The following is a 26,208-nucleotide window of genomic DNA, read 5'->3' as shown; positions in this document are numbered from 1 at the left end:
ATGGAAGGATGTTTTCGTCTTGATCGTCCTCTTCATGTCCTCCTCTATCTTGGACTTCATCTCGTCCAAGTTCATGCACTTCCTCATCTGGGCTTGGGTTTTAGAAGACCAGGCTTCCCTCCATGAGCCTCCTCCAACTGAGTTGTTCCAGGTCAGCTGAGAGACGTCATCTCTCCTGCCTGGCCTGGGCCTGCTCCCTGGCCTCCTCCTGGTCGAGCAGCTCACCAGTCCAGGACACATCCTGACGGTGCCGTAACGCTGACTCTGTCCTGTTTCAATTCTGCCGTCACTAGTTGGCAATGGAATTTCCCCTGAAGCTGTAGTGCACAGTGTGGTGCCCGGTGGTCCAGCTTCGCCACCGTGACTGTACGGAGCGTGATGAGTTTCCCTCTGTTTCTCCTCCAGACAAAGTGGAGCTGACCACCAACGGGCTGGACTCGAGCCGAGGAAGCGCGGCCCGCCACACTCCTGCGCCCGCCTCTCCTTCAGGTCGACCCGCCGTGCCCAGCAGCTCCAGTAGTCCCAGTCCACAGGCGGCCGGATCGGGCCCCCCGCTGGAGCCGGCGCCCCCTCCCTCCTCCAACAGCGAGCCGGCCGGCGGCACCCCAGAACCCCCGACAGAGTCCCTCCCCACCGGGTGAGCCTCCCTTCCTCTCTGCTCCTTTGAACAATGTTTAGCTTATTTCGCTGATTGCAAATCCGTGAAGCGCATCGCGGAAAGAGGAACTAGTCTTTTGTTCGGGCAGGAAGTTAAAACACAAGACGAATGTCACGCAATTATTAGGGGGCAGATGTGCAATTTAGCCGACTTGGGGTCTGCTGCGTGGCTCAAGGGCACACTGGGGATTACCACTCAGAGGAACATTCCCACTCCGCTACTGTCCCGCTGGAGAGTCACCGTCCAGAAAGATCTGTGCACCACGTAAAATGCAGCTTGAGATATTGGAACGAAAGGAAGTTCTTGTCGCCGATTGACTAAATCTCAACACCAGCTGATGACTGGACCAATGCTCCCGCTAAGCTGCGCACATGCGTGACTGCGCACAGCTGATACAGTCTTGGCACACAAAAATATCTCTGCTGCGCACCAGAAATCCATACTGCCTCGACACATCACTGCGCTGTTCGACTGTGTGTTTACTGTGTGTTCACTCCTCCGGTGCAGCGGTGACAACACACACACAATACAGAGTATTTCTAACACTCAAGATCACCGTCCGCTGAGTGTCACCGCTACATACACAATGGACAGCACAGCAAGTGGAATACCCAGCTATTTGCGGTCCTGGCTGACTGGCTTTCAGTGGCACGTGGTTGGTCGAAGCGTGCACATGCACTGAGCCAATTTAAGCTGCAGTGGAGTGGTGCTGAGTCAGTCTATTGTGACACTTAATATTTTAATCCTGTTTTAAGATCCACATCTCTGTAGGCTCCACATGAGCAGACGTGTACGTTGATTCTTTATGCTGAAAATATGGACCTGCTTCCACCGCTGTGTTTAAGAAGTCAGCCTTTGAGTTTCCGCTCGTAAATGTAACGCAGCGACTGTAAACGCAGCTATTAATGACTGCACTTGTTTTTTTCTCTGTGAACGTCATATTTCCAAAATTACTCAGTAATTACAGTAAGTGTGAGGAAAAACGTACGACTTTATGATGTTGTATATTATTGCATCTTGACGTCTGACTCCGGGTCGACGCTGCTGTGACTCGCTTTCAGACACAAAAGCTGTTTGTGTTCGCGTGGTCACCAAGTGGCTTCATAAGTGGCTTCACAAGGAAGCGATGCAGGTGATTTTCCATCCCTCGTGATGAAGTACGACTGAAGCTGTGTGAGAAATCCAACACAGTGCAAACAGAAAACACCACAGGAGTAGAGGAAACACCAGGACAGGGACTCACACACACAAAATGTTGGAACGGGACAACATGACTCCCCCAAGCGAATGAACGCCTCATCAAGTGGGGTTTGGCCTCGTCCGCTTGAAGACGCTAGCTTCCCTCAATCTGTCCCGGTAGTAGTTGGAGTACACCATGTAGTACTCTCGCCAGGCCTGTTGGTGGCGCTGTATTGCTCTCACAAGGAAGAAAAACAGAGAAGAAGGCGTGGCCTGGGAGTAAAAGCTTTTTTGTGCTGTACATGAACCACAACAAGGACGCAGAGAGCTGAGAAGACTCCTGGAGATGTTGGGGTGCATTTCAGTTGTGTTTTCTGTGTGTGTGGACGGAATGCAACACCCCCAACGTGACTCCCCGTAACTCAGAGGAACTTGTTGGTGGTGAAAGACCTCACCGCAGAAATGAAACGCACACACACGCAGGACGACTGAAACAGGAAACGGAACACTGAACCAGGGAACACATCAGTCCGGAGCAACGGGGACGTGACGCTCCAAAGATCAGCCCCAGGCCATGGAACGGCTGAGAGAGAAGGGAACACGCGACACCTCATGACATGAGTCGAAACCTCACTCAGTGTGAAAGACAGAATTGAAGATCAGAAATGTTAGTCGTCTTCACAGTGTCAGTAACAGGATCTGCAGTTGAGTTCCTGTCTGAGAGCAGTGATGTCGACGGATGGAGCTTGTTGGGTTTTAACCCAGTGATTGCTGGTGAATAGAATATTGACCGCTGCAGCGTTCCGGTCAGAGAACTGGAGTCTTCAGATGGATTCCAAACTTTTATATTCCCAGATGGGTGTAATGATCATCAGGAAGTTTCTATAACAGCATAATCATAGTGAGATCAGAACCATATAAAACTGTAGTGCAGTGCGCAAACTGCGTCATTCAGATCACACAAACACGCGAGTGGAGATATCCTCTTTGACACGTAAACAATCCCAAACACACGGCTGTTTCACCCGGCTCCCCGGACACATAGGTAAACAGCAAAGCGCGACACGGCAATGGAGACTGCCCTGCTCCGTAACTTTAACTAACCATCCGAACCGCAGTAGTGAAAGTAAACATCGCCAGCTCGCACTCATTATCACACACGCAGCAACAATGACCGTTTGCAATGACTATTTACAATATATATATAAGAGAACTGAAACTTGCATCGTCAGTGACTTCCAGAACGTGCGATGAGTGGAAAATGAACATACGGAAAAGTATGCGTAAAGTATTGCTCTTCTCAACTGAACTTGCGTAACCACCGTAAATCCTCGGGATGCTTTGGAAGCAGCGCTGCAGCGAGAGGAATTCTCAACAGAGCTGGAGAACCAGCACTGTAGACACACAAGTCTGAGCTCATCATGTTTCTACTCATAAGAGTGAAGACAAGAAGGCCTTCATCCCAGCGGCAGACAGACGCTCCCGCTCCCTGTAAAGGGCCCAATAAAGCCGAGCGGCCGAGGCCCATGTGTTTGTTATAACTGCACAATTACGTCGCCGTGTTTGAAAGAAAGTCTGGGAGCGTGTGTGACGTCGCCTCCTCTAATTGTGTGTTTTGTCTGTGTGTCTAGCTGGGAGCAGAGGGTGTTGCCTCATGGCAGAGTCTACTATGTCGACCACAACACCAAAACCACCACATGGGAGAGACCACTGCCTCCAGGGTGAGTCGAGTGTGACTATTATTAGCGCCCAGTCCAAGTGGAAATCAAGCTTCACTGCAATTGTTCTGTTCAAACCTGCAAATCCGTGTTTATTGGTCACAAAACTGCAGCCGGCAGTTTACAAGGCACTTTGAATCATCAAAACGGAGGAATCAAAGTCAGTCAATGCAGCGTGAACTGTGGCGTGAATGTGCAGCCCCGGGACGCGATGTCTTAGCATGTGGCTAGCACTTGTTTAAGGTTGAACTTTGACCCCTTAGGTGCCAAAGTTGTGATGGACAGCAATCTAAACTAGCCCAGCTGCGACTCTGAAGCCTGTTACTGTAAACTCAGGACTATAAACTGCTGCTTTTTGTCGCAGTCTGAACTTACACAACAGCGCGGCTAATATATGGATTTCTACCCACAAACAAGCTTCATGGCGGCAAAATACTGAGCCTCATCACATCAAACCAGCATTTTATTCACCTTGAAGCGGTTCAAATACACTGCTTTTGCTCCGGCAACATGGCCGAATATGTCGACCCGTAGTTGCGGCCCCACTTTGCATCTGACTGGCTAGCATCCCCTCTGGGGGCGCCCCCCTCAGGCCTGTGACCCACAGTGGCAGCGTCTGACAGTGCTGTGGCGCCGTGGACCTGCACTTTTCTGCTGTCCCAGGTGGGCCGGCCCCTAGTAATGAGTAAGGTATAAAAATCTCAGTCATGAAGTGGTAAAAACATCCACAAGTTATGTGATGTTTGAGTCCGTGAATGTATCGAGTTTATATGAAAGTGACTGGTTAGCGACAGGTTAAAAGCCTTAATTACAAATCCAAACATCTCTCTATGTTTTTGTTCTCAAACCCAGCAGCAACCAAGAGATTTTGAGAAGAGATTTTAACTTCTTTTGACTTCACACCTCCGTCCTCATTGGCCTGCGACTGATTTAGAAATGTTGTAACCCAAGCGAGCAGGTGGTGTCAAAACTGGCTGTGTGACTAAGGCAGAAATATGCTGATATTCTCACTATTGTACATCATGAAATATCTGCATTTTTATTTTTTTACCTTTTTAAAAGAGTAATGTGTGACCAGCGTCAGTATGAAAGGGAACTTTAAATCTCGATGGAAGATAATATATTAGAAAAATACTCAGTTACACAGCATTTAAGGTGGACTAAAACTCAAAGAATAAAGGCATACATATTCTATTAAAGAGTGCTAGAATGAGGATACTGCAGTAATGTATTTGTTAAGGTATTTCTTCTGACGTTAGCATGACCGTTTAGACTGCAGATGTACTGACACAGTGTAGCTACACCAGGACTGTCATTAGCCAGGGTGCATATTGATTCTGTCCCAGCCGCAGCTCAGACAGGGACGGGGCACAGGTCAATGATTGACAGGTCCGAGTCAGTCGCCTCCACATTGTTTTCTTTTGTTTAGTGTGAGACCTCAGCGACGTGTTGGGCCCAACAGATCGACCAGCGTTCGATCACAGTCTGGACCCTGTGACTGCAGATGTGGATCGGTCTAGTGCCGTCGCGCAGCCCAGCTCAGGATCATGGTTCAAGTTCGATGAACAGTGCTGCGCTGGTCTCTCTCAATTGGCTGATTCAGGTGCCGAACACAAGCTTCTGAATTTCTTCAGAGAGTGTTTCTGACTGGGTGACAGAAAAATGAGGTTGATTTTTGGAAAAGGTCCCCCCCCCTCCTCCTCCAACTTCACTTTTTCCGTTCGAGGAAGGAGAGCAAGAGGCCCCCCGAGAACAAAAGTCCTTTCTTAGCAGGCGCTCCCGGCTGCGTGGATCAGTGCGCGGGCTGCTGCTGGCCGCGTGGACCTTCGGAGGATCAATTAGCCGACGGCTGCCGGGCGGCCGGTCCGGCCCGAGACACCGGGATCTGTTTAGAGGCTCCGCAGCAGTGAGGAGGAGCTGTGCTAATGAAAGCCACCCCAGCATCGGAGACGCGCTGCTGATTAAAAACACTCCAAACAAATCATAAATCACAGCCGCTGCTTTTTAGCGTACAGACGGCGTAACACGCTGCATCTTTGCAGCTGTTTTCAGCTTGTGAAATTCATGTCGTGGGTTAAAAAAGTCATTCACTTAACTACTGCCAGTATGTGTGTGGAGAGTGTTGGGAGGCGAAATAAAAATACAGCCGTCGTGTAGAATGCACTATAAGAACAAAACTGTGACAGACAATATGAAATATAAAATATGCAAGATTGAGTGCTGAAACTATGAGTGAATATACATGTGTTAACTTCATTCAAACTAAAAGCAAGGTTGCATCAGTACAGGGACATTCATCATAAAATGTTGTCAATATCATATATATATAATGTAATCACTTTTAGCGCCACTCGGTTCAAAGAGATTCTGCAAAGCTCCAACTAAACTGAGATCTTTAAGAGAACTCGGTAAAGCCAGTGGTATCTTCAGTTAATGGAAAAATTCACTGCTGATTTTGATAAAACAGAAATAGAAGAGTAATAAAAAGTTGCCTAAAAGTACAGAATAATGTAGAGATTACATTAAATTATTTAAGGTTTGTGAGATTGTTTAAGAAAAAACTAAAATATTGATAAAATATTGAGCACTTAATGGTTTATAGTTATATCATCCATGTTGATCATGAGAATCTTGCTCTTATAACACATTTTTGAGAATTTGTAATATGCACATTGTCAAATACAATTTAAAGAAACATTTTGAGGGAGTAATTGAAAATGCAAATATCAGTTGGAATATAATATAAGGTTAAATATAAGAATGTATCGTTTTTTCTCACGGCTTTTAGGAGGAAACGTGTTGTGATGTGGACAGCGAGGTTCTTTTCTAAATGACCAAGGACTCTGGCGCTGCTAACTGGAGCTGGTGGTGAACCCGACAACCCTGTGCTCATGTTCTGTTGTCAGACTTTCCAGCGCCTCTTCCTCGGTACACCAAATGTGCCTTCGCGTTAACAACTCCGATGTCTCAACAGTGGACCTATTTAGAGGGACTTGGACCCGTGCGAGGGCTAAACGCACAAAGATGTGGCTTCTTCAGGGGTTCAAGTGTATGTGTGTGTGGGACGGAGAACACTCACTGTGTGTGTGTATTCATTCTCCTGTGGACGTTTGGGTTTGTGGACGTTGCAAACAAGCTGACGCTGAGACTGGAAGTGAATCAGCTCATTGTGAGTGTAGAGCAGAGGGGTTCCGCGTCAGCCCCGGGCCTCCTCCCAGTTGGTCACCTCAGCTGCAGGTTCTCCTCCGAGCCTCTCCTGGATGACTGCGCTTCTCTCACTAGCAGAGTCAGGAGAGACTCTGAGCTGGTGACCACAGGGGAGAGGAGAGACCCAGCAGTCAGTGGAGAGCTTTGCCTTCTGGCTCAGCTCTTTCTCCACCGCATGACTGGAGACATCTGTCCTGTTCTTCAGATCACCACATAGCTGTCTCGGCAAGTATTTGGGAAACAAAGTTGTCAGAGATAACTGCACTGTTTTCTACTTGGATCCATCCTCTAAACTCAAATACAGTTAACGCTCCAATATCTTGAGCCCAGTTCCTCAACTGAAACTGCAGCTTGTGTTGCAGGCAAACTGTTTTCTGCACTGTGTTAAGCATTAATTGTCAAATTGATGCATTATAAAATACTGATATTGTTCAAGCGGCGTCTGGATCAGAGTTCCTCTCAATGTACTGTGTTTTTTTTTGTTATCTTTAATGGCCCAGGGTCCTGTCACGACCCGCCCCCTCCTGGTCAGAACTCACTTCTGAACTCACTCAACACACTTTCATTTGTACTGTGTTTGAGAAAACTCAGTGAGGAGGTGAAAACATCACCCAAACTGTTCACTCGTCTTTACCTTTTGGTCATATCCGATGTCAGACATATCGAAGATTAAATGAATGTCAAATGTATTTGAAAAGAGAAAAACTAGAAAGTATAATTCTGTTTCTAAACGGTCTAAAGGGATTCAGGGTTGGTTCCGCTCTGCAGAACTCTAGGTCTCCATGTGCCGTCTCCATCACAGCATCCTCCCCCACACAGATCCATATCTCAGCTCCATATAATCGACTTCCTGTGCGTCGTCTTCATCGACCCGCTGTTGTTGCAGCGGACTGAATCCTCATCTGTGTTTGTGAAGCGGCTAAGTCTGTGGCTCCGGTCCACCCGGCGATACTCATAGAGCTGATGCAGGCACATGGTTGTCATCAGGCTGTGGGATCTGCCGCTGTACCTCCCTCAGACTCTGCCATTGTCTGTCTGTGTGTGCGCGCGTGTGTCGACGTTTGATCACCAGAAGCTCAACCAGAGCGACGTGCTCGCGCTTCACTGCAATCTGAGCTCTACATCTTGATCTGCTGCAGACAAGTTCAGTTGTGGTGAGGAGGGAAGAAACGTTAGGATGAAAGTCGTTTGGTTTTTCTCTCCGCGGCTTCCCTCAGTCGAAACAGTCAATGATTCACCGATGCCTTCAAGTTCTGCCCGGGTCCCAGGAGCCCTGGTTTAAATGTGGTGCGCCGCTTGTTCCCGCCTCCTTCCCAGGACGCTCACGTCTTTATCTCCCTCTATTTCCTGCGTCTCTCCAGGAATAGTTCCTTAAATCCACCGCCTCCTCCTCTGACTCAAGTCAACAACTCTCCCCCTGTCTTGCAGCTGGGAGAAGCGCGTGGACCAGCGGGGCAGGTTCTACTACGTGGACCACAACACCAGAACCACCACATGGCAGCGGCCCACCGCCGAGTCGGTGCGCAACTACCAGCAGTGGCAGAGCCAGCGCAGCCAGCTGCAGGGCGCCATGCACCAGTTCAGCCAGCGCTTCCTCTACCAGGTACCTGCCGGCCACGCCCCACCTGTGGCAGGGGGCGCTCATGAGCAGCTCACTGCCACCAGTTGATGTTTGTCAGCTGTCAGAGATCAGGTCTGAAGAGATAATGGAGGAAACATGACGAAAACCTGGTGAAGATACTAGTGTTATTCATGCTGTCTTTGTTTGGTAAAAATGTAAAGTGAGGAAGCAAGATTTTTGAACAAATCCTTAAAAATGCTTAAAGTTATATTTTTAAAAAAATCAAATTTATTTGAGTTTTTTACGTCAAAAATATCAAAGGAAATTAGGTGAAACACATGGTCAAATGAGTCGGGGACAAATAATATTTTTGTTGAGAAGTTATTATATAGAATAGTTGAAAAATCTGAAAATATGATTAAAATAATTTATTTACAGATTGAATTGGACATAAACATTTAATAATAATAAGTTCCTCCAGCCATCTTCCTTTAGGCTGCGATTAATGGAACTCAGTGAAGATTTCTGGCCGATGTTGGGATTATCGGCCGTCACGACCTGGTGTTCTCCCGTTACTGACATTACTTCACTGTAATTACCTTGCTGATAAAAGTGCAGCTGTTTTTCTACATTTGCTGAGTGGAGATCGTTCACTTGTTCAACCATTGTAGTTTCTACAGCTGTCATTACCGTAATAGTGAGAGGTCTGCTCCAGCACTAGCCCACTGACCAGGCTTGCAGAAGGTGTCCTCTGAGTGGTCAAGGTCAGACGGCAGTGCCATTGGTCAAAGCAGCTTTAAAACTCTTACAGGCTCCATAAACCTCCTGTCCTGTCCCCGGGGTGTGTGTGTTGCTCCTCCGTGTGGGGCATCAGGAGAGTGGTGCTTGGGGATGAGCTGTGGCTGCAGGAGAGCAAGGTGCACCAGACTCCCCTGAGCAGCTGTGTGGCCCCTGTCATGGCACCCGAGAGTCGTCTGAAGAGTGAGAATAAGAAAGTTAGGACAGGAGTCTGAGGTAGCATCGAGTGCAAGTATAAGAAAGCTTCACTCCGGTGGAGGAACCTCATGTTGGTCTACAGCTGGGTTCCTCTCGCTGCTTCTCTGCTTGTGAAAAAGTCCAGCTGGCTGATCTGCCTCGGTGTTTTTGTCTTGGAATGTTCGTGGAGCTGATAGCAGGAGCTATTTTGGTCTGTGTGTGTGAACAACCGTGCCACACACACACTCTTTCTCTTCACAATAACTTGGAGTACACAAACACAAGGAAACAAGCTCTGGTTCCCTCACGTCAAGGTCAGAAGCCACATTTCGTCTTTAACAGTGGCAGCTTCTGAATAGACCTCAGTGCAGTAACTGACGTACACACACACACACACAGATGTGTTTGCCGCTCACACGTGTGTGTCGAGTGTTTGTGCGGAGCTCCAGTCAAAGCAGACTCAGAGTCATTAACTCCGTTTCCGGCCCCTCACCCTCCACCGCCTTCCATGTGCTGGAGAAAGTGGGTTCAGGAAAGAATAATGAGGCTCTCTCAGCCTTGAAACCTGTCGTCCGTCCACCTCCCGTGCCTTCCTCTTTCTTCACTCGCGACACGACTGGTTTATTTTGACCTGGTCCGGCTGTGGTGTCCGGCCGGGGCAGAACAAGTCCCCCAACAGTTCCACCAGCCCTGCCTTTTATCATGGGAAGAACAGGATCTCAGTCAGAACCACGCGGCGACAGGTCGGGCTCGTGTTTACGCTCAGGTTCAGGTTTCTGAGGGGCTCCCTTCATGAATGAACCATGTATGGACCTGGTGAAAGAGCCAAGTGTGTGAAGACTTCTTCATTGTAGTTTCACTCAGATCCGAACTGTGAGGTGGGCCTTGTCTTCCATGATGTGAAGTCATCACCAGCAGCAGTGATCTCTCTTCACCATGAGCTCCACCTGATGTCCTCCTGGAGTCCGTGTCCTGCTCCCCAGACTTCCATCATGCCTGCAGTATTCATCACTGCACCAATGTATGAACCCCTGAACTAAATATATTTTTTGGCTCTGGCTCCTCGACTCTTCCCAGCCACTTGGTTCCGACCACCTTCTTGCTCACCCTTACAAGTCAGCGATCCTCTCAGTCCATCCATGGGCAGTCATCAGAGTGATGGACACAGGTGAGGGAGGTGAAGAAGAGAGTGCAGCAGGGGGGAGACATCTGAGCAGCAGCTTACAGGACCGTTGTAGGCAGACTCAGGAGTCAGAGGTGAATATACTGAGGTTTCATTAGATCGTACAAGAGATGATCAGAGAGACATGTGGAGAAGCTGAGAGACAAAGTTCGGTAAGACAGGTGGTTTGTGTAGGAGAGACAATTGGACCAAGAACGTAGCTAAGAAGGAGAGGACGACAACAGTGAAGTTCTTGATTGAGGAGAACATGAAGACTGGAGGACAGTTAACACTGATGGTGACCAAAACGATTTAGCGGTTAGATGTTCTCCTGACTTCAGACGCTGGAGGTCCATGAAAAACCCATACTTTGACACAGCCTGTCCTTTGATTCACTGGTCTTCACACACAGATGTCTCCAACTCGTGAGAACCATCTCAGAGTCCAGCTGATGGTCAGATGATTAGGGACAGGATCTGCACTCACTGAGTGGTCCATCTCTCCTGTGAACCGACAAATCATGGCCTTTTTATTCAGGCTGCTGCCTCTGCGACCCCGTACCAAAGGCCATTTCATGCTCCCTCTACGCACGGAAAAGTTCTTTTCAAACCATTTCAAACTATTGATCATGGAGCTCTTGCACAAAAGAGGAAACAGAGGCAGTGTTGTGGGAGGCGGAGGTCGGTGAGGCCACTGGAGGACTGAGCGTTTCCGCCATTGTCGTGCCTTCTTCCTGTCTCATTAGAGCTGCGCATTGGGTAGCAACAGTAACACTGCCCCATTGGTTTCCAGTGGTACTGCTTTGTATCAGTAAGCTCAGTGCAAATGAGCAGAAATGCAGAGGAAATGAAGGCAGAATGAAGACGGAAGGCTCAGTTGGCTCTGGATCCGTCTAGAACGTCGGCCTTTACCCCTGAACCCAGGATTGTCACCAGAGTGACGCGAGAGAGGTCGTGACCCCAGTGTGCCCATATCAGCCGTTTTTTGCGGCTCAAACATTGCTAATCGCCGACAGACTTGGCGCAGCTTTCCCTCCAGATGTGTCATGGCCAACCTTTCTTTCACACATCTGTGCCAGCCTGCCACCGCTCCCACTCTTTCTCTGCCTCCCTTGTTTTGTCAGCCACTCGCTCTCTCGCTCGCTTGTCTGGAAGCTGCCGAGAAGGCCGACAGCTCCAGCCAGGATGAAGTCATCGTGTCTTCATATCATTATATTCTCCTTTTACCTTTTTTAGGCACAGAGAGCCCAGAAGGGTGGGGCGCGGGGTACAGATTGGCTGTGGATGCCGGCGACACTCGCACACTCACACACACACCCTTTAACCCCGCTGACGCTCCTCCTGCAGCCCTTCCCAGCGCAGCTCCTCACAGTTTCCATGACAGCGCCACTTCAGACACTCGCACTTCTTCATGGGAAACGCGGGTTGGGAAGTGGCGCTGACATTTGCAGGGTAGCATTGTGCTTCTTTCAGGAAATAATGGTGGTCACTTCATGGTGCCAACGTGAAAGAAAGCGCTCGGCGGAGGTCGACGGAGAGCAGGATTTCTGAGGGTCTTCCTCATTTTGCCCCTGAATTCATACGTGACAGCGCCTCATGTACCCGGGTCCCTCTCCAGAGCACCTGGGCCACACGTCTGAACTGAACTTTAAATGGCCACTAGTTGCAAAGCTAAAGTTCTTTGCTGCGGTAGAGCTGGAGATGAAACTGACGAGGGTGAAGATGTGTGGCTCGACGCCCCTGGGGTTAGTGAGCGGATGGATCATCTCCTCTGAAACAAATCGTATGCGAGCTGACCTTCATCCCCAGGTTTGATGACTTATTTAGACACTTCAGGTCAAACCTGCTCGACTGTCTGAGCGACTCACATCTGCTGGATATTTTTCAGCGCTGTGCTCCCGCTTCAGGCGCCGATAACCTCGGTCAGATGTATACGACAGTGATTTGCTGGAGGAAACTGGAAAGCCTGTATAATAATTCAAATTAAAGCAATAATGTGCTTTTATATTATTTTTAAACATGAAGCCAATTATTTCAAAAATCTCATGTCGATTCAGGAGTTCCTCCAAGTGCCCCTTGTGGTGCCCCCATGTGAGAATGGACAACAAACTCCTCTCTAGTCCAGGAGACGTCCTGGCAAGAGTCACCTCAGCTGTCTCCTCCTGGAGGGGGTTCTCCTCTGAGTCTCTTCTGGACGACTGAGCTTCTCTCTCTCCAGACAGAGAAACTCTTGTTCTGGGGCTCACCTGGTGACAGGTGAGAGGAGAAACCCTCTGCTCAGTGGAGAGCTTTGTCCTCTGGCTCAGCTCACCTCCCCCTCATGACTCCATTCAACTTTGCCTGATAGAAAGTTTGAAATTGTTGCTTGGGCCTTCAGAGATGCCCCCTGGTGGTGACCCCTGACAACACAAATATAAAAGTCAACAGCCTTGTTTGTCCGGTGTCTGTGAGATAGGATGGTTGACAGTTCAGCTGGAGCTATGCACAGGTGGGCCAGCGTGAGGCGCTGATCCTCACATCTGCATCCTGGAGCAGAAACTTTGGACAGATTCCAACCACAAACACCTGTGAGTTAAAGCAGGTAACGCTAAGCAGCCAATGGGAGCTGAGTGGTAGAGCTGCTCTCTGATTGGCCGGACTCACGTTTACTACAAGTTGAGTTCAGTCGGTGAGTGAGCTGGTGCACAGAGGTCCATTGTCGGAAGTGGTGATTTCACGTGTGTATCTTTCCGCGAGACAAGTGACTGGCGCTGTTGAATTTACTCACCTGACAAACAAGTCGAGGTTTTAAATCGCGGTCCGCTGACAAGCATCACTTCAGCCTCTTCCTCTCCAATGTGTGTGTGTGTGTGTGTTTGAACATGCGAACACACTCATCGAATCGGCTGTGTGCTGCAGACAAACTTTCCACTCTGGAGTTTTTCCCCCCTCCTGGCGTGTGTGTGTGCGTGCGTGTGTGTGCAGGCTGAGCAAACCTCTCCGTGGTTTCCAGGCGCTGCGTGAATAAAGGTGCCTTTTGTCCGGTAGGTTTGAGGAGGTGGGACAGGGTGGGGCGGGGGTGTGGGGGTGTCCAGTCTGGAACAAGCATGAATGTTCCCTTCAGTCAACTCAGACATCGCACCTCCCTGCCTACTTTCACAGCAGCGCTCGAAGAGGGAGCTCAGGGTGGGGTAGGGAGGAGCAGCGGGGTGGGGAGGGGGTGCGTCAGGGAGGTGAGCGGGAAGCGGTGGGAGGGGTCTCTGTCCAGCCAGTGAGCTCATTGGAACAGCGTTGTTGTTTTATCCTCCTCCCGAGCGTGTAGGTTTTGGAAGGGATACAAGCGGCTGGCCAGCCTGCTGCCTCAGTCGACCCGTGCCACCGGAGCAGAGCGGACCTCCCTGCCCTCTCAGCGAGCCAGAGGTTTTTTTTTTCCTCCAAGAAGGTGTCCTGACGGGGATCTGTCTCTTCTCTCCCTCAGCCGTCCGGCGCTCCGGTGGAAAATGACCCGCTGGGCCAGCTGCCTCCAGGATGGGGTGAGTCTGCCATGCCATTCATTTCACCGCAGAAACTTTCAGACTTGACCTGCTGGCTGGTTTAGAACCTTCACCACGGTCCGTCGCCAGTTCGTAGTGTAAGTTTCCTGAGCTGCAGGACCTGAAAACTTGAGATCGCTCCTGACTCAGTTTGGACCGGCGGCATCAAAGTGATCAGAAATGAGGTTCACGGGAAGAGTTTTGGGCGCCAGTCGCACCGCCATCGTCGCTGTGACAGCTCTGAACATGCACTCAGGTTCTGACTCAGATCAGGCGTGGGTTCTGGAGAAGAAGTCCACGGGCTTCAGTCACTGGCTCGACCCCAAAACCCAGCCAGTTTGGGCCCAAACTGTGATGTGGATCACCGCGGCTGCTTCATCGATGACTTTAGTCTCACTCACACATTCATTCCGCGTCCAGCGCCGCCGGCAGGTCCCCCCCGAAATGTTCTGCTCCCGTTGCCCATGATGCCTTTTCAGCATGTTGCGGTGCCTCCGAACCCAAACCTCAATTACGACGCTGGCTCTGCTCTCTGGCGCGCTCTTCTGCGGTCGAGGATGGAGGGAGGGAGGGCAGGGGGAGGGGCCGGGGCGGTGTCGAGCGGGAGGATGTGAGCCACTACTGTTTCTGACTAATGAGAAAAAGATGTGAGGAAGAGGAGGAGTGCGAACTCCCCCGAGGCCCCACTCGTCCCTCTGGCCTTCGTCGTCCTCCTCGTCGCGGAGAAATGCCACACTTGCGCGTGGCTTCTTGAGCCGCGCCGTGAAATACCTCGACTGATGGGCCCCACTTTGTGTTGGCAGAGAAGCGGCAGGACAATGGCAGGGTCTACTTCGTCAACCACAACACCCGGACCACGCAGTGGGACGACCCGCGGACCCAAGGGTGAGCCCGCCACGCGCTGCTGTGCCGTGTGCCGTGTGCCGTGTGCGTGCGTGCGTGCGTGTGTGTGTGTGTGTGTGTGTGCGCATGTTTGTGAGAACGCACGGCGCTTTGGACGTTTGCTTGAGACATCAGACACGGTTGCCATGACGACACAGCCTAGCGCCCAGAAGGTCCTCTGCTGTGACTCTCAGAACTGGAGACTTTTCCTTTCTCACTTCTCAAACGCTTTCATGGCGTCTGTGATAATAAGTGTTGTCAACATCAGATAAGAGTCCTTCACGTCTTCACTCCCAACTGCTCATAGAACTGAAGTCACATCCAGTACTTGGGAGGCGACAGGCTGCTGAATTATCCAACATTGTTTTTGCTTCCTTCAAATTGGTATTTAAAGTGTTCCATCCAAAAATCCATCTGAATGTGAAAGCTTCTGTGTCGTAAATAATACTTTCATAAAATGATTTCAGTGAGTAAGTCAAGAAAGACATTTTATGAAAAATGTCTTTTTGACTCAGTGATTTTGTGAAAACTGCCTTTGGCTAAAATTCTGCATGTGTATTTGATTTAATATTTGAATATTACTCTGTTATTATCAGATGATGGTGATGTCGCTCTAGACATCAGACCAGAGGCGATAGCACAGTGGAAGGCAGGTGACGTGTAGTGGGACGAGGGTCGAGAGACTTCCGTCTGAGGAGAATAGAAAATGTTCAAATCAGCTTCAGGTGACCGGCTCCCGTGAGGGTCCCCCTGAGTCTCCCGCCCCCCCAACCGTCGCCGCCGCCGCCGCCCGAGACTGGTCTCACTGCCCCTCTCCCTGTTGCAGGATGATCAAGGAGCACCCTTTGCCCCCGGGCTGGGAGATGAAGTACACCGCCGAGGGAGTCCGATATTTTGTGGACCACAACTCGCGCACTACCACCTTTAAAGACCCGAGACCCGGGTTTGAGTCGGGGTAAATATCCTCTCAGTCCAGATCCACGTCAGACCGTGACCAGACTAGCTCCACACACACACACACACACACACACACTTGAGTCCCAGGCCGAGCAGAAACGCTGCGTGTTTGTTGTGTGTCAGTCGTGGCTCTGTGTTCACGTGTGGCATGTTGGTGTGTTGTCCTGAGCAACTGACATCAGCTGTAAACATGCCCGTGTTCTTCGTGCTCCTGATCATCCTGCAGTTCTTCTCCTTCTCTTGTTCCTCCTCTTGTCATTTTGTCATTCTTCCTGTTGTCTATCTGTTTTTTCTCATTCATTTTCATCTTGTCTCTACTTTCTCCTCCATCCTTTTCTCATTCATGTTCATTTTCCCTTTCTTCCTCTTCTGTTTCATCTGCCTGCTCTTCCTCTTTCTCCTATTTTTCTTCATCTTCTCCGTCTTCATTATCATCTTCTACATCCTCTTCCCGTCCTCATTCTTTTCCCACTTCATTTTCAACTTCATCTTCCTCCCTCTTACGCCTCATCTTCACTTCCCTCCTCTTATTCTGGCTCATCTTCCTCTTCGTCCTCCTCTCCTCCTCCTGACACAGCGGTTAACTTCAGACGTGTTTCTCGGGCGTTGGTCCGACAGAAGTTTCATTTTCACTCCTCCCCCCCGAATCCCGCCGCGGTCAACCTTTCCTGGCCCACAGATGCGCCTGCTGCCTCCTCCGTCCACCTCTCCCTGCCTCTGTCCGTCCCCGGCTGTCTCGACCGCTCCGGTGCTGACCCAGCACATTTCCTGTCCTTGTGTGCTGCTGCCTGTGTGCGCGGCATGTGCAGCGTGTTGGCGCGGCTTATGCTAACACAGCTGCAGCGCCAGACCTGCAGAACTCAAGGGGGAGTTTAGATTTCAGCAGGTTTTCACTGCTGCTTTCACCAGCTGGATCTAATAGATTCTGACACACATTAGCTGCTCATCGCTAATGTGGCTAGCTGGGCTACTGCAGCGCAGCCATTCATGGTGAAAGGTTCGCTTCACGTTTGCTCTGAGACAGCTGGAAAAATAAACATCAAAGTTTCAGTTTTTGGTTTCGGTTGGTTAATTTGATTTAGAAACTCCTAACTGTTATGATTATTTTGATACAGTAAGATGACATTTTCTTGACATGTTTTGTAATGTTTCATTTTTATGGTCATGAGATTGAGTGCAGTGGTCAAGCCTGAGATGTGGATTAGCTCCTGGAGGTCCGAGTCCATGGGGAGCGGAGGTCCTCTCCAAGAGTGTCTCGCGGTCTTGATCACGGGTGCAGGATGTTCACGTGGTCGCGTGTGTGTGTGTGTGCGTAGGTCACGGCAGGGGGGGTCGCCCGGCGCCTACGACCGCAGCTTCAGATGGAAGTACCATCAGTTCCGCTTCCTGTGCCACGTGAGTTAGCGTCCTGAGCCGTGCCGACGTGCCCTTGAGCCTCTGCATCACTGCTCTGTTTGTGTGGTTCCTCTGCAGTCGAACGCGTTGCCAAGTCACGTGAAGATCTCGGTGTCCAGGCAGACGCTGTTCGAGGACTCCTTCCAGCAGGTCCGTCCATGTCTTCATGTCTGTGATGGCGACCTCTTCTGGGCCGCCGTTGCACCTGCAGAACAAGAGCTGACTCTGCAACTTCTGTGCCGATCAGATCATGAACGTGAAGCCGTACGACCTCCGCCGGAGACTCTACATCATCATGAGAGGAGAAGAAGGTCTGGACTATGGCGGCATCGCCAGGTGAGCGTCCCCCGTCGGCGCACCCCCTCTTCCCCCCCTCCCATGTCTCTGTGCTCATCAGTCCTCTCCTCCTGCGTTGGTGCTGGTCATTCCCTCTGTTTTTTTGTTTCTGTCTCCGGTGTCACGTCAGTGGTTTTACCCTATGGTAGGTGACATCATGCTGTTCTACCACAGGGTAGAACCACGGACGGGATGTTGGGAGGTGTCTGCGTCCGTCCGTCAGTACATCCATCCATCCATCCATCCAATCCTCTCATGTGTCCCTGGGTGTCGCGGGATGCGGGTCTGCTTGGTTCTGCTGCCGGTGGCTGGCTCCTGCTCTAACACACAGCCATCCGTGTTTGTGTCCTGTCAACGTTGCCTTGTTTCTCAGCTCGGTCACATGACCCCAGTGCAGGTTTCAAGCTTTAAACAGAGAACAGATGGAGGTGAAATTGAAGCCTAAAAATCTCCGTCACAATCTCAGCACAAAGCTGTGTTTCCTCTGAATTAAATGTGGAAAAGAAAAAAAATGCATCAAGACCCACCACTGAAAAGGCTACATGTTTAACTTGTTTTAAAAAATGCTTGAAGAAAACCTGTCGTCATAAAGCATTTAGAACTTTAGAAGAAGGGGTTTCACCAAAAAGTGATCAGAGAGGAGCGAAAATCCGGCTCGGCCCGAAGTTAAACAGGATCTAGTGAAGAAGTGGGCTCAGTGTGAAAGGCCAAACCAGCCCACTGTTTTCAGAGAAGGGCGCTCTCCGTCCGGTCTGAAGTTGAGAGTCTGGGTCCATCGTCTGTGCTGCTGTTCTCGTCACTGTTGGACCACTGATCTGCCCATCCAACCTCCATCCTGCCTCAGAGCCGTCAGCCATGTTGAGGCGGTGGCCTGATGCTTGTCGGTTCTCATGCAGGGAGTGGTTCTTCCTGCTGTCCCACGAGGTCCTCAACCCCATGTACTGCCTGTTCGAGTACGCCGGCAAGAACAACTACTGCCTGCAGATCAACCCCGCCTCCTCCATCAACCCTGACCACCTCACCTACTTCCGCTTCATCGGACGCTTCATCGCCATGGTGAGTCGCGGCAAGCGTCAGTGTGGAGACGGGAGAAGCAACTTCAGGTTCAGAAGCTCCATAGCTCAACAGTCTGTGGGATCTTCTCTCCTGGTAGGAGATCTTCTCATGTTCAAGTGTCTCAGGGTCTTGTTCATGAGTGGGGGGGTGAATGCAGATGGACATACCATCAGGAGGTCTCTGTATCTGTGGTGAAGAAAGAGCTGAGCCAGAAGGCAAAGCTCTTCTCTGGGTTTCTCCTCTCACCGGAGGTCTCCAGCTTTGGAGTGACCCAGAGAACTTTCTCTGTCTGAGAGAGAGAGAGAAGCTCTGTTATCCGGGAGAGACTCTGTGGAGACAGCTGAGGTGGCTCTTGTCTCATCTGGATATGCTGGAGAGCTGAAAGTGCTGTGGAGACAGAAGCTACAGTGAAGGTTCTCCTGGAAGTGAGAGGTGGTTAAATGAAATCCTCCTGCGTTGAGTTGTCTCTGTGGAGCCTTGCTCCCTGTGAGATCATCCGTGGCTCCACCCGTCTGTCTCTCCTACTCCATGAGCTCAGCGCCTCACCCATCCTCACTCGCCAACACCTTCCAAATATAGAAGCTGGCTCTGGAGCTGTCTGCCCTCCTGCTCTGTGAGACCTCAGGAGAGTGAGATGGTCTGTGGATGACAGACTCAACTCTGAGGAGGAAGAACACAGCAGTCCGATGATGACTGACCGAGTCTTCGATGAGTCAGATGTACTAGCTCACACGCCTGATCCAGAACTGGGTCAGAACCTTGGGTGAGACGGCACCTCCACGCAGACGGGAGTGGAAGGAGATGGAAGGTTTGTGGTTGCCACTTGAGTGGCCCAGGACTTCTGAACATGCTAACTCCTCTGGTGGAGCTGACCGCAGTCCATCCTGACTGAGGAGGGGAGCTGCAGAGGAAAGCAGCAGTGAAAAGCGAAAGTGCCCCTCGGGCTGTGAGCCTCGATTCTGTGTTTGCCACCGTGGCCTCCGTGACGTCATCATGACGAACATCTGCTGACGTTTCAGGCGCTGTACCACGGGAAGTTCATCGACACCGGCTTCACGCTGCCGTTCTACAAGCGCATGCTAGACAAGAAGCCCACACTCAAGGACCTGGAGTCCATCGACCCGGAGTTCTACAACTCCATCATGTGGGTCAAGTAAGTACTGTAGCGACGGCGGGGGTGGCGGGGTCAGAGGGGTCAGCAGAGCTCTAACAACACTGACCTCAGGGAGAACAACCTGGAGGAGTGCGGGCTGGAGCTCTACTTTGCTCAGGACATGGAGATCCTGGGGAAGGTGACCACGCACCAGCTGAAGGAGGACGGCGAGGACGTGCTGGTGACCGAGGAGAACAAGGAGGAGTACATCAGGTGGGTGGAGCAGCATCCCCGCTGAGTGCGCTCAGGGTGTAACCCGTCGTCCCACTGCAGCCTGCTGACCGACTGGAGGTTCACACGCGGCGTGGAGGAGCAGACCAAAGCCTTCCTGGACGGCTTCAACGAGGTGGTTCCTCTGGAGTGGCTGAGGTACTTCGACGAGAAGGAGCTGGAGGTGAGCACCAGGAAGCAGGAGGAGTCCTGCTGGTCTGGGGTTCTGACCCGAGTCTGGTTCCGTTCTGCAGCTGATGCTCTGCGGCATGCAGGAGATCGATTTGGCCGACTGGCAGAAGAACACCATCTACAGACACTATACCAAGAACACCAAGCAGATCCAGTGGTTCTGGCAGGTAGGAGACACACACACACTTGTGAGGACCTCCTCACCTGGCCATCACCCTTTCCCCAGCCTCCCCCCCGAACACACGGCTCACCTGAACCAGACTGGAACCCACTTGAAGTTTTAACCCTCCAGTCGAGGCTTAACCTTGTGGGGTCCAGCCAAATGTCCTCACAAGGATAGTGTTTTGTCAAGTGTCGGTCCCCACAACAAGCCTGCTGACTCCACCTGGTCCTGCAGGTGGTGAAGGAGATGGACAACGAGAAGAGAATCCGGCTCCTGCAGTTTGTGACGGGGACGTGTCGCCTGCCGGTGGGAGGCTTCGCCGAGCTCATAGGTGCGGCACACGGTGAAGGAGTGACTCCAGAGGTGTGAAGTGCTGACCCCAGTCTGTCCCGCAGGGAGTAACGGGCCCCAGAAGTTCTGCATCGACAAGGTGGGGAAGGAGACTTGGCTTCCAAGAAGTCACACTTGGTAAGTCGTACTTGACTCGGTGCTCCCATCAGTCTGAGCTCGCCACAAGAGGGTGCTCTGTGCTCCTCTCGCCCGCTGAAGAGTCAGTTCAGAACCGTGTCCACGGTGTGACTCGCTCTTACAATAAAAGTGTCCTCTGATTCTGGAGATCGTGATGGATGCTTGCTGCCGGCCTGACACTCAGGAAGTGATGTCAGCGTTGAGTAGTTGAGCTAGTTGAGATTTGTGACTCATTAACCCCAGTCAGTGAGTCACTCTGCTGTGGCTCCGCCTCCATGCATGTCCACGAGTCTGTCGGAGAGAAGCGAGCTGACGTTGACCTTCTCCACAGCTTCAACCGGCTGGACCTGCCGCCGTACCGAAGCCAGGAGCAGCTGCGGGAGAAGCTGCTGTTCGCCATCGAGGAGACGGAAGGCTTCGGCCAGGAGTGAGACCCACGCCTCCAGATCACAGTCTGAGCTGCCGGTGGACACACGCCTCCCTCCCCCCACACACACATGCCTCTCTATCCTTGTGGGGACCTCTCCCCCTAAACCTAACCATCCAAAACACATGGCTCACCTGAACCAGGACTCTGAACCAAACCCAGTCATTTTGAAGTTTGCATCCTCAAAACCTCATGAGGACCAGCTAAAATCTCCTTACAAGCTCTGTGTCCTGTCAGAGATGAGTCCTCACAAGAATATAAATACAGGTTCACACACACACCATTTAGAGGTAACCGCTCATATGGCTCAAACAAACATGGCTGGTGAGAGGAGGGTGTGTGTGTGTGTGTCGCAGAGAGATTATTCTTGTCATGAAGACGAGCTGTGATGGAGTTTCATGATTTTCTGTTGATTGTATGATTCTGCGTTTCTTCCTGTATATAGATGAAATAAAAATGTCGATCTTCAATGGGCTCCTGACTCTCTGTGGCTCACAGTGGCGGAGACAGGAGCCCAGGCTGAGGCTGACTGAAGCCCTGTCAGTCGGGCCCCTGCCCTCTTGGGTGCGTGAGGTGCGAGGACCGGGCCGGACCTTCTTTGCTCTTCGTCCTCAGTCTTTCAATCGTGTGATCGGATCTGACGTTTCCCTGCTCTCCAGCCGCTCAGTTTGACGTTCTGCCCCATTGTTTTGGGGTTTTTTTTAACCCACGAGAGTTTCCTTTTCCATCTGGTGGAAGTGGTTATTTTCTCTGTGGTTCTTCCGAAGAATGAGCTGCACAGCCACATGTAGAAGTTTGTCACTTCTTCTTTCTCTTTGGGCTTCTCCCTTCAGGGGTGGCCACAGCGGATCATCCTCCTCCACCTCACCCTGTCCTCTTCTTCCTCTCCTCTCAAACCTCCAACCCTCATGTCCTCCTTCACCACCTCCATCAATCTCCTCTTTGGCCTTCCTCTCCACCTTCCAACATCTCAACATCTTCATCTACCAATGTACTGTCTCTCTCTCTCTCTCTCTCCTCTGTACATGTCCAAACCATCTCCATCCAGCCTCTCTGACTTGGTCTCCTACACACCTGAGCATGTGTGCTGTCCCACTGATCCACTCACAGCCTCATGTAGAAGTTTGTCACTTTATTTCTCATCATTCTTGGGTTTCAACTTTAGTATGTAGATCGCCACCGAGAGGCGGAAGTGGATGACAGGTTTAAAAGTTGACACCATGTGGTTAAAAACAGGGGGCCTGGAGCTGCGGCGCAGGCCTGCAGAGCTCTCCCGCCTCTCACAAATATGGCCGACGTCGGTTAAGATTAGTGGGGACTGGTGGTGGAGGCGCGGTGCTAAGCGTGAGGTCGGCGTCCGGAGGGCACGGAACAAGTGCGCGGCGCGTTGGGAGCCACTCTCAGGCTCGGGAAGTTCTTGACCGTAAAGACCAGCAGGCAGTGGGGGTCGCTGTCGCTGCTCTCCGAGTCGTCGTAACTGTCGCTGTAGGAGTCGCTGCAGTAGCTTCCGCTGGCGCTCTCCGTGTAGCCGCTGCTGTAGGAAGTGTCGCTGTCGCTGTAGCTGCTGTCGCAGCTGCTGCTCAGGATGGAGCCCACGCCGCCCGCCGTCTGTTCCCGCTTGGGGCCGACGAGGGTGCTGTGGTGGCCTGGGCCGGTCTGTCTGCTGCCGGCGAAGGGCGCGTTGCTCGGCGTGGCGCTGGCGTCCTGGTAGCTCTCCGTGTCGCTCTTGCTGTCGACGATGCTGTCGATCTCGCTGCTGCTGCCGCCCTCGTGGATGCTGTCCGTGTCGCTGATGGCGTTGCTGCTCCCCGACTCCACCTCGCTGCCGCTGAAGCTGGCGTCCTCGCCGTTGCTGCTGGTTTGGCTGGCTTCGGCGTTGGCAGCGCTCTCCACGTCGTGCACCGCGTTATACACGTTCCTTTGCTCCATTAAGTTCCACACAAAGATGACGTCCAGCTGTCCGTCTCCTTGTCCGATCTGGGGAAGCGAAGGCCCCACTTGCCGTCCGAAGTGCGCGTCCCCGCTGTCTCCTCGAGCTTGTGCGTACATGGCGAGACGCTGACGGTGGCGTGGAAGATGAGGTTCTTCTGAAGAAAGAGATGGTCGCGATCTCCGAGGACTGAGTAGCTTCCAGAGTGGCCAGCGTCTGTCCGGCCTCTTATATCTCTTAAGGAAGGTGGCCTGGGCTTTGGTCTCCCTCGGCCTGAGGCAATGAAGACGCCGCGGGTCTGTAGTTGGATCAGGACCTGTGTTGTCCGGCTTTTGAGATGACGTCATAAAGGTGAGGCTGCGTGCTCTGAAGCAGGTGGCACCAGGTGGTGTCCCAGTCCCGGCACCAGTTGAGGAGAACAGTGGGGCGCATGGTTGAGTGACGGAAGAGTCCGGACCTTTGGGTTCAAACCAACGTCAGCCTGGGCTGTTGACCCCAGTGTGGGAATAGTCCTGGTCCTGGCTGAGTCTGGGACCACCTTCTCAGACCCCCACAGATGCAGGTGTTGGTCTGCAGAGCCCGGGAGGTCCGGTCCTGCTCCAGAAGGTTTGAGCCACCCGTCCCAAACACCGGATCACTGCCACCTCTTCTGCCGGGCGCTGTGGGGACCCTGGCTGGGGTCTGTCTGGGTTCAAGACCCAATGGTTTTCCATGTTGGCTCTCAGCGTTAGGTGGCGCTCTCTGTGTGACATTGTGTCATTTGACAAGGTTTTGGTTTGTTTACATGAATATGGTTATTGAACACAAACGAAATCACAGTAATGAATCAGTTCTCTTCCTTGAATGGGCCCCGGAGCCACTCGCTCAGGGAAAGGTGGCGTCACGAATAAGATTCTGAATAAAATCAAACAATGTCTAAATATAACCTTTATATTTCTTCAAAAATAAACTCCAAAGAAGATATGAGTAAAGTGTGAATGACAGTATCAGCATAAAATTCATTTTCAAAACAGCTCCAACAGGTGCTTTCAGTGTTTACCGTTGGAGGCGCCGTCACTTTCTTCATCACTGTTTCTTTCCAAGAACTTCTCCACAGTTGGTCACTGTCACAGATGTGCAGCTGTCAAGTCAGTTCACTGACTCACCACTGCCACCATACGTGGCTCGTGTATTAAAACGTCTCACGGCCCAGAGGTGGAAAACAAGGAACTTCTAGCGGCCCTCTAGGGGGCGCTCGCGGCCCTGTGGTTAAGAATCACTGTTTTAGTCTAATTGTGGACAATATAACTTAATCTATCCATTATTCTATATTCAACTGAACAACAACAGTAAATTGTATCAAAGGTGGGCTGCGGTTATTTAAAGGTCTGACGCTGATGTGGCATATAGTCTCAGTCGTCTCTTGGACATCATCTAAAAAACGTTCACTTTTAGACCTGTGGTGAATCGATGTTAGCCTAGACGTCCAAAGGACTTTTCGACTTCTTTTAGACCGAAAAAGGGAAAATCTGATGTTGGTGTCGTGAGTGGGGGCGGGGCTAGGATTTTTCCAGAGGACGAGTGGAAGGCAGCGCCGTCGTTTGAAATGTTAGGTGACTGTGATGTGGCCACCTGCTCAGCAGCCTCTCAGCACCCTTCCATCCTTGTGCTTATCGAGTGAAAGAAGCCACAACGTAGACAGGTGTCATCAGGCCGTGGCACTTCATACATAAAACATGCCCTTTGATCAAATATGGTCCTTGATTTTTTTGCACCTTTAAATTCTCAACGTAAATCTGATATCTTGGAAGTTTAAGTGGTGAATGTGGTGGAAATTGTGGTATAAAAACATCTGTTTTTAAAGGTATTTTCTGAAAAATATTTTTATTATTTCTGATTAAAAATACAGTTAAAATGAGTCCATTTTAAAAAGGGAACTAAAGGCCTCAAAAGCAAGTGAAAGGTTTGTGTTCAGATGAGACCGCTGCAATGTGTGACTGAGAGGAAGTTGCTCTGCTGGGTCCAGTCTTGGCCCCTGCCAGAATCACCGCCGTCAACAGGGACTGCGCTTCACCCCTCGTGCTCGACCTCCTCACCCTTGTCTCTGACACAGCAGTGAAACACACGGCAGATGGACGCCAGCTCGCTTTCACACACTCTTTATTGTGCTCACGCTCCATCAGCCCGGATGGTGAGGCTCCCTCAGTCCGACTCTGGCTGGCGGTTGCTGTCGGCCAAGTTGCCCTCTGCGTTGCTGTTGCCCTCCTCCGCGGCACTTTCCGTTTCGCTGTCATAGACGTTGCGCTCCGTGCTGCTGGTGGCGCTGTTGGCATCGACACCGTGGATGGCTCCGTTCCGATTTTCCCGGAAGCTTCCGCTGTCGGCGATGTTGTCGTTGCTCCAGTCGCTCTCGGCCCGACTGCGTTCTGGGTGAGCGATGAAGAAGACGTCCAGCTGACCGTCGCCCTGTCCCATCTGGCGCAGGGGCGTCCCGGGGGGCCAGGCGTTCCACCCCAGCGGGATGTCCACGTTGTCTCCCTTGGCGTAGGCGTACATTCTCAGTCAAGATGCTCTCACTTCTGTGTCACCTCCCCGCACTCGTCTCCCCCTTAAATCTCCTCTGTCCAAACACACCTGTCTTTCACGCCAAACCCATGTGACATCACAAAGGTTGGGTTTTCAAGTTCCTTTCATTTTATCGTCGGCAACAGACCTGCGGATTGAAACAACTCTTCTTCAGTCACCGCGCACTGAACCCCGATTCAATGGCTCAAGAGGCAGGGTCACTTCCTGTCAGTTGAAGTCTCAATTCAAACAACTCAAGTCAAGCCTAAATAATGCTATCAATGTATTTGTTCATTACCTTTATTAACATGAACATTTCAGAATAAACTTAACATTGTTTTCCTTTTTGTTTTGTAAATTCCCTTTTTATTATGAACTCTCCCAAAGAAAATCCCTTGTATCACAAATTGTTTGTGCCGATAAAAACCTACTTATCTTAACCACGCGTAAGTTAAGCTGTTGAAATTTAAAAACTAAACTATTATTGTGAACTGTTGTTGCGCTTTTATTTTTGAAATAACCGC

At 51.0% G+C, this 26,208-nt stretch overlaps 1 protein-coding gene across 3 annotated transcripts in view; it reads left to right on the top strand.

Annotated features, from left to right (window-relative positions):
• The window catches only part of wwp2 (WW domain containing E3 ubiquitin protein ligase 2), a 33,581-nt gene extending 11,901 nt beyond the window's left edge, over positions 1 to 21,680 (top strand). For 2 of the 3 annotated variants that reach the window (XM_053884780.1, XM_053884781.1), the window contains exons 8-24: positions 406 to 637; positions 3,469 to 3,558; positions 8,191 to 8,365; positions 13,917 to 13,971; positions 14,775 to 14,856; positions 15,680 to 15,808; positions 17,127 to 17,205; positions 17,284 to 17,355; positions 17,453 to 17,541; positions 18,438 to 18,597; positions 19,617 to 19,750; positions 19,823 to 19,963; positions 20,024 to 20,144; positions 20,215 to 20,319; positions 20,550 to 20,646; positions 20,711 to 20,783; positions 21,115 to 21,680. In XM_053884780.1, coding sequence (XP_053740755.1) covers positions 406 to 637; positions 3,469 to 3,558; positions 8,191 to 8,365; positions 13,917 to 13,971; positions 14,775 to 14,856; positions 15,680 to 15,808; positions 17,127 to 17,205; positions 17,284 to 17,355; positions 17,453 to 17,541; positions 18,438 to 18,597; positions 19,617 to 19,750; positions 19,823 to 19,963; positions 20,024 to 20,144; positions 20,215 to 20,319; positions 20,550 to 20,646; positions 20,711 to 20,783; positions 21,115 to 21,214 — 1,934 coding nt within the window. In that variant the 3' untranslated portion in view covers positions 21,215 to 21,680. The remainder of the gene's footprint in view (positions 1 to 405; positions 638 to 3,468; positions 3,559 to 8,190; positions 8,366 to 13,916; positions 13,972 to 14,774; positions 14,857 to 15,679; positions 15,809 to 17,126; positions 17,206 to 17,283; positions 17,356 to 17,452; positions 17,542 to 18,437; positions 18,598 to 19,616; positions 19,751 to 19,822; positions 19,964 to 20,023; positions 20,145 to 20,214; positions 20,320 to 20,549; positions 20,647 to 20,710; positions 20,784 to 21,114) is intronic. The other variant, XM_053884782.1, reaches the window with a different exon arrangement.
• The last annotated feature ends 4,528 nt before the right edge of the window (positions 21,681 to 26,208 follow it).

This window comes from Synchiropus splendidus, chromosome 14 (assembly GCF_027744825.2).
Source record: "Synchiropus splendidus isolate RoL2022-P1 chromosome 14, RoL_Sspl_1.0, whole genome shotgun sequence".
In the NCBI taxonomy this organism is placed as follows: domain Eukaryota; kingdom Metazoa; phylum Chordata; class Actinopteri; order Syngnathiformes; family Callionymidae; genus Synchiropus; species Synchiropus splendidus.
The sequence above is the reverse complement of the archived record's forward strand: the minus strand, read 5'-3'. Positions and strand labels throughout refer to the sequence as shown.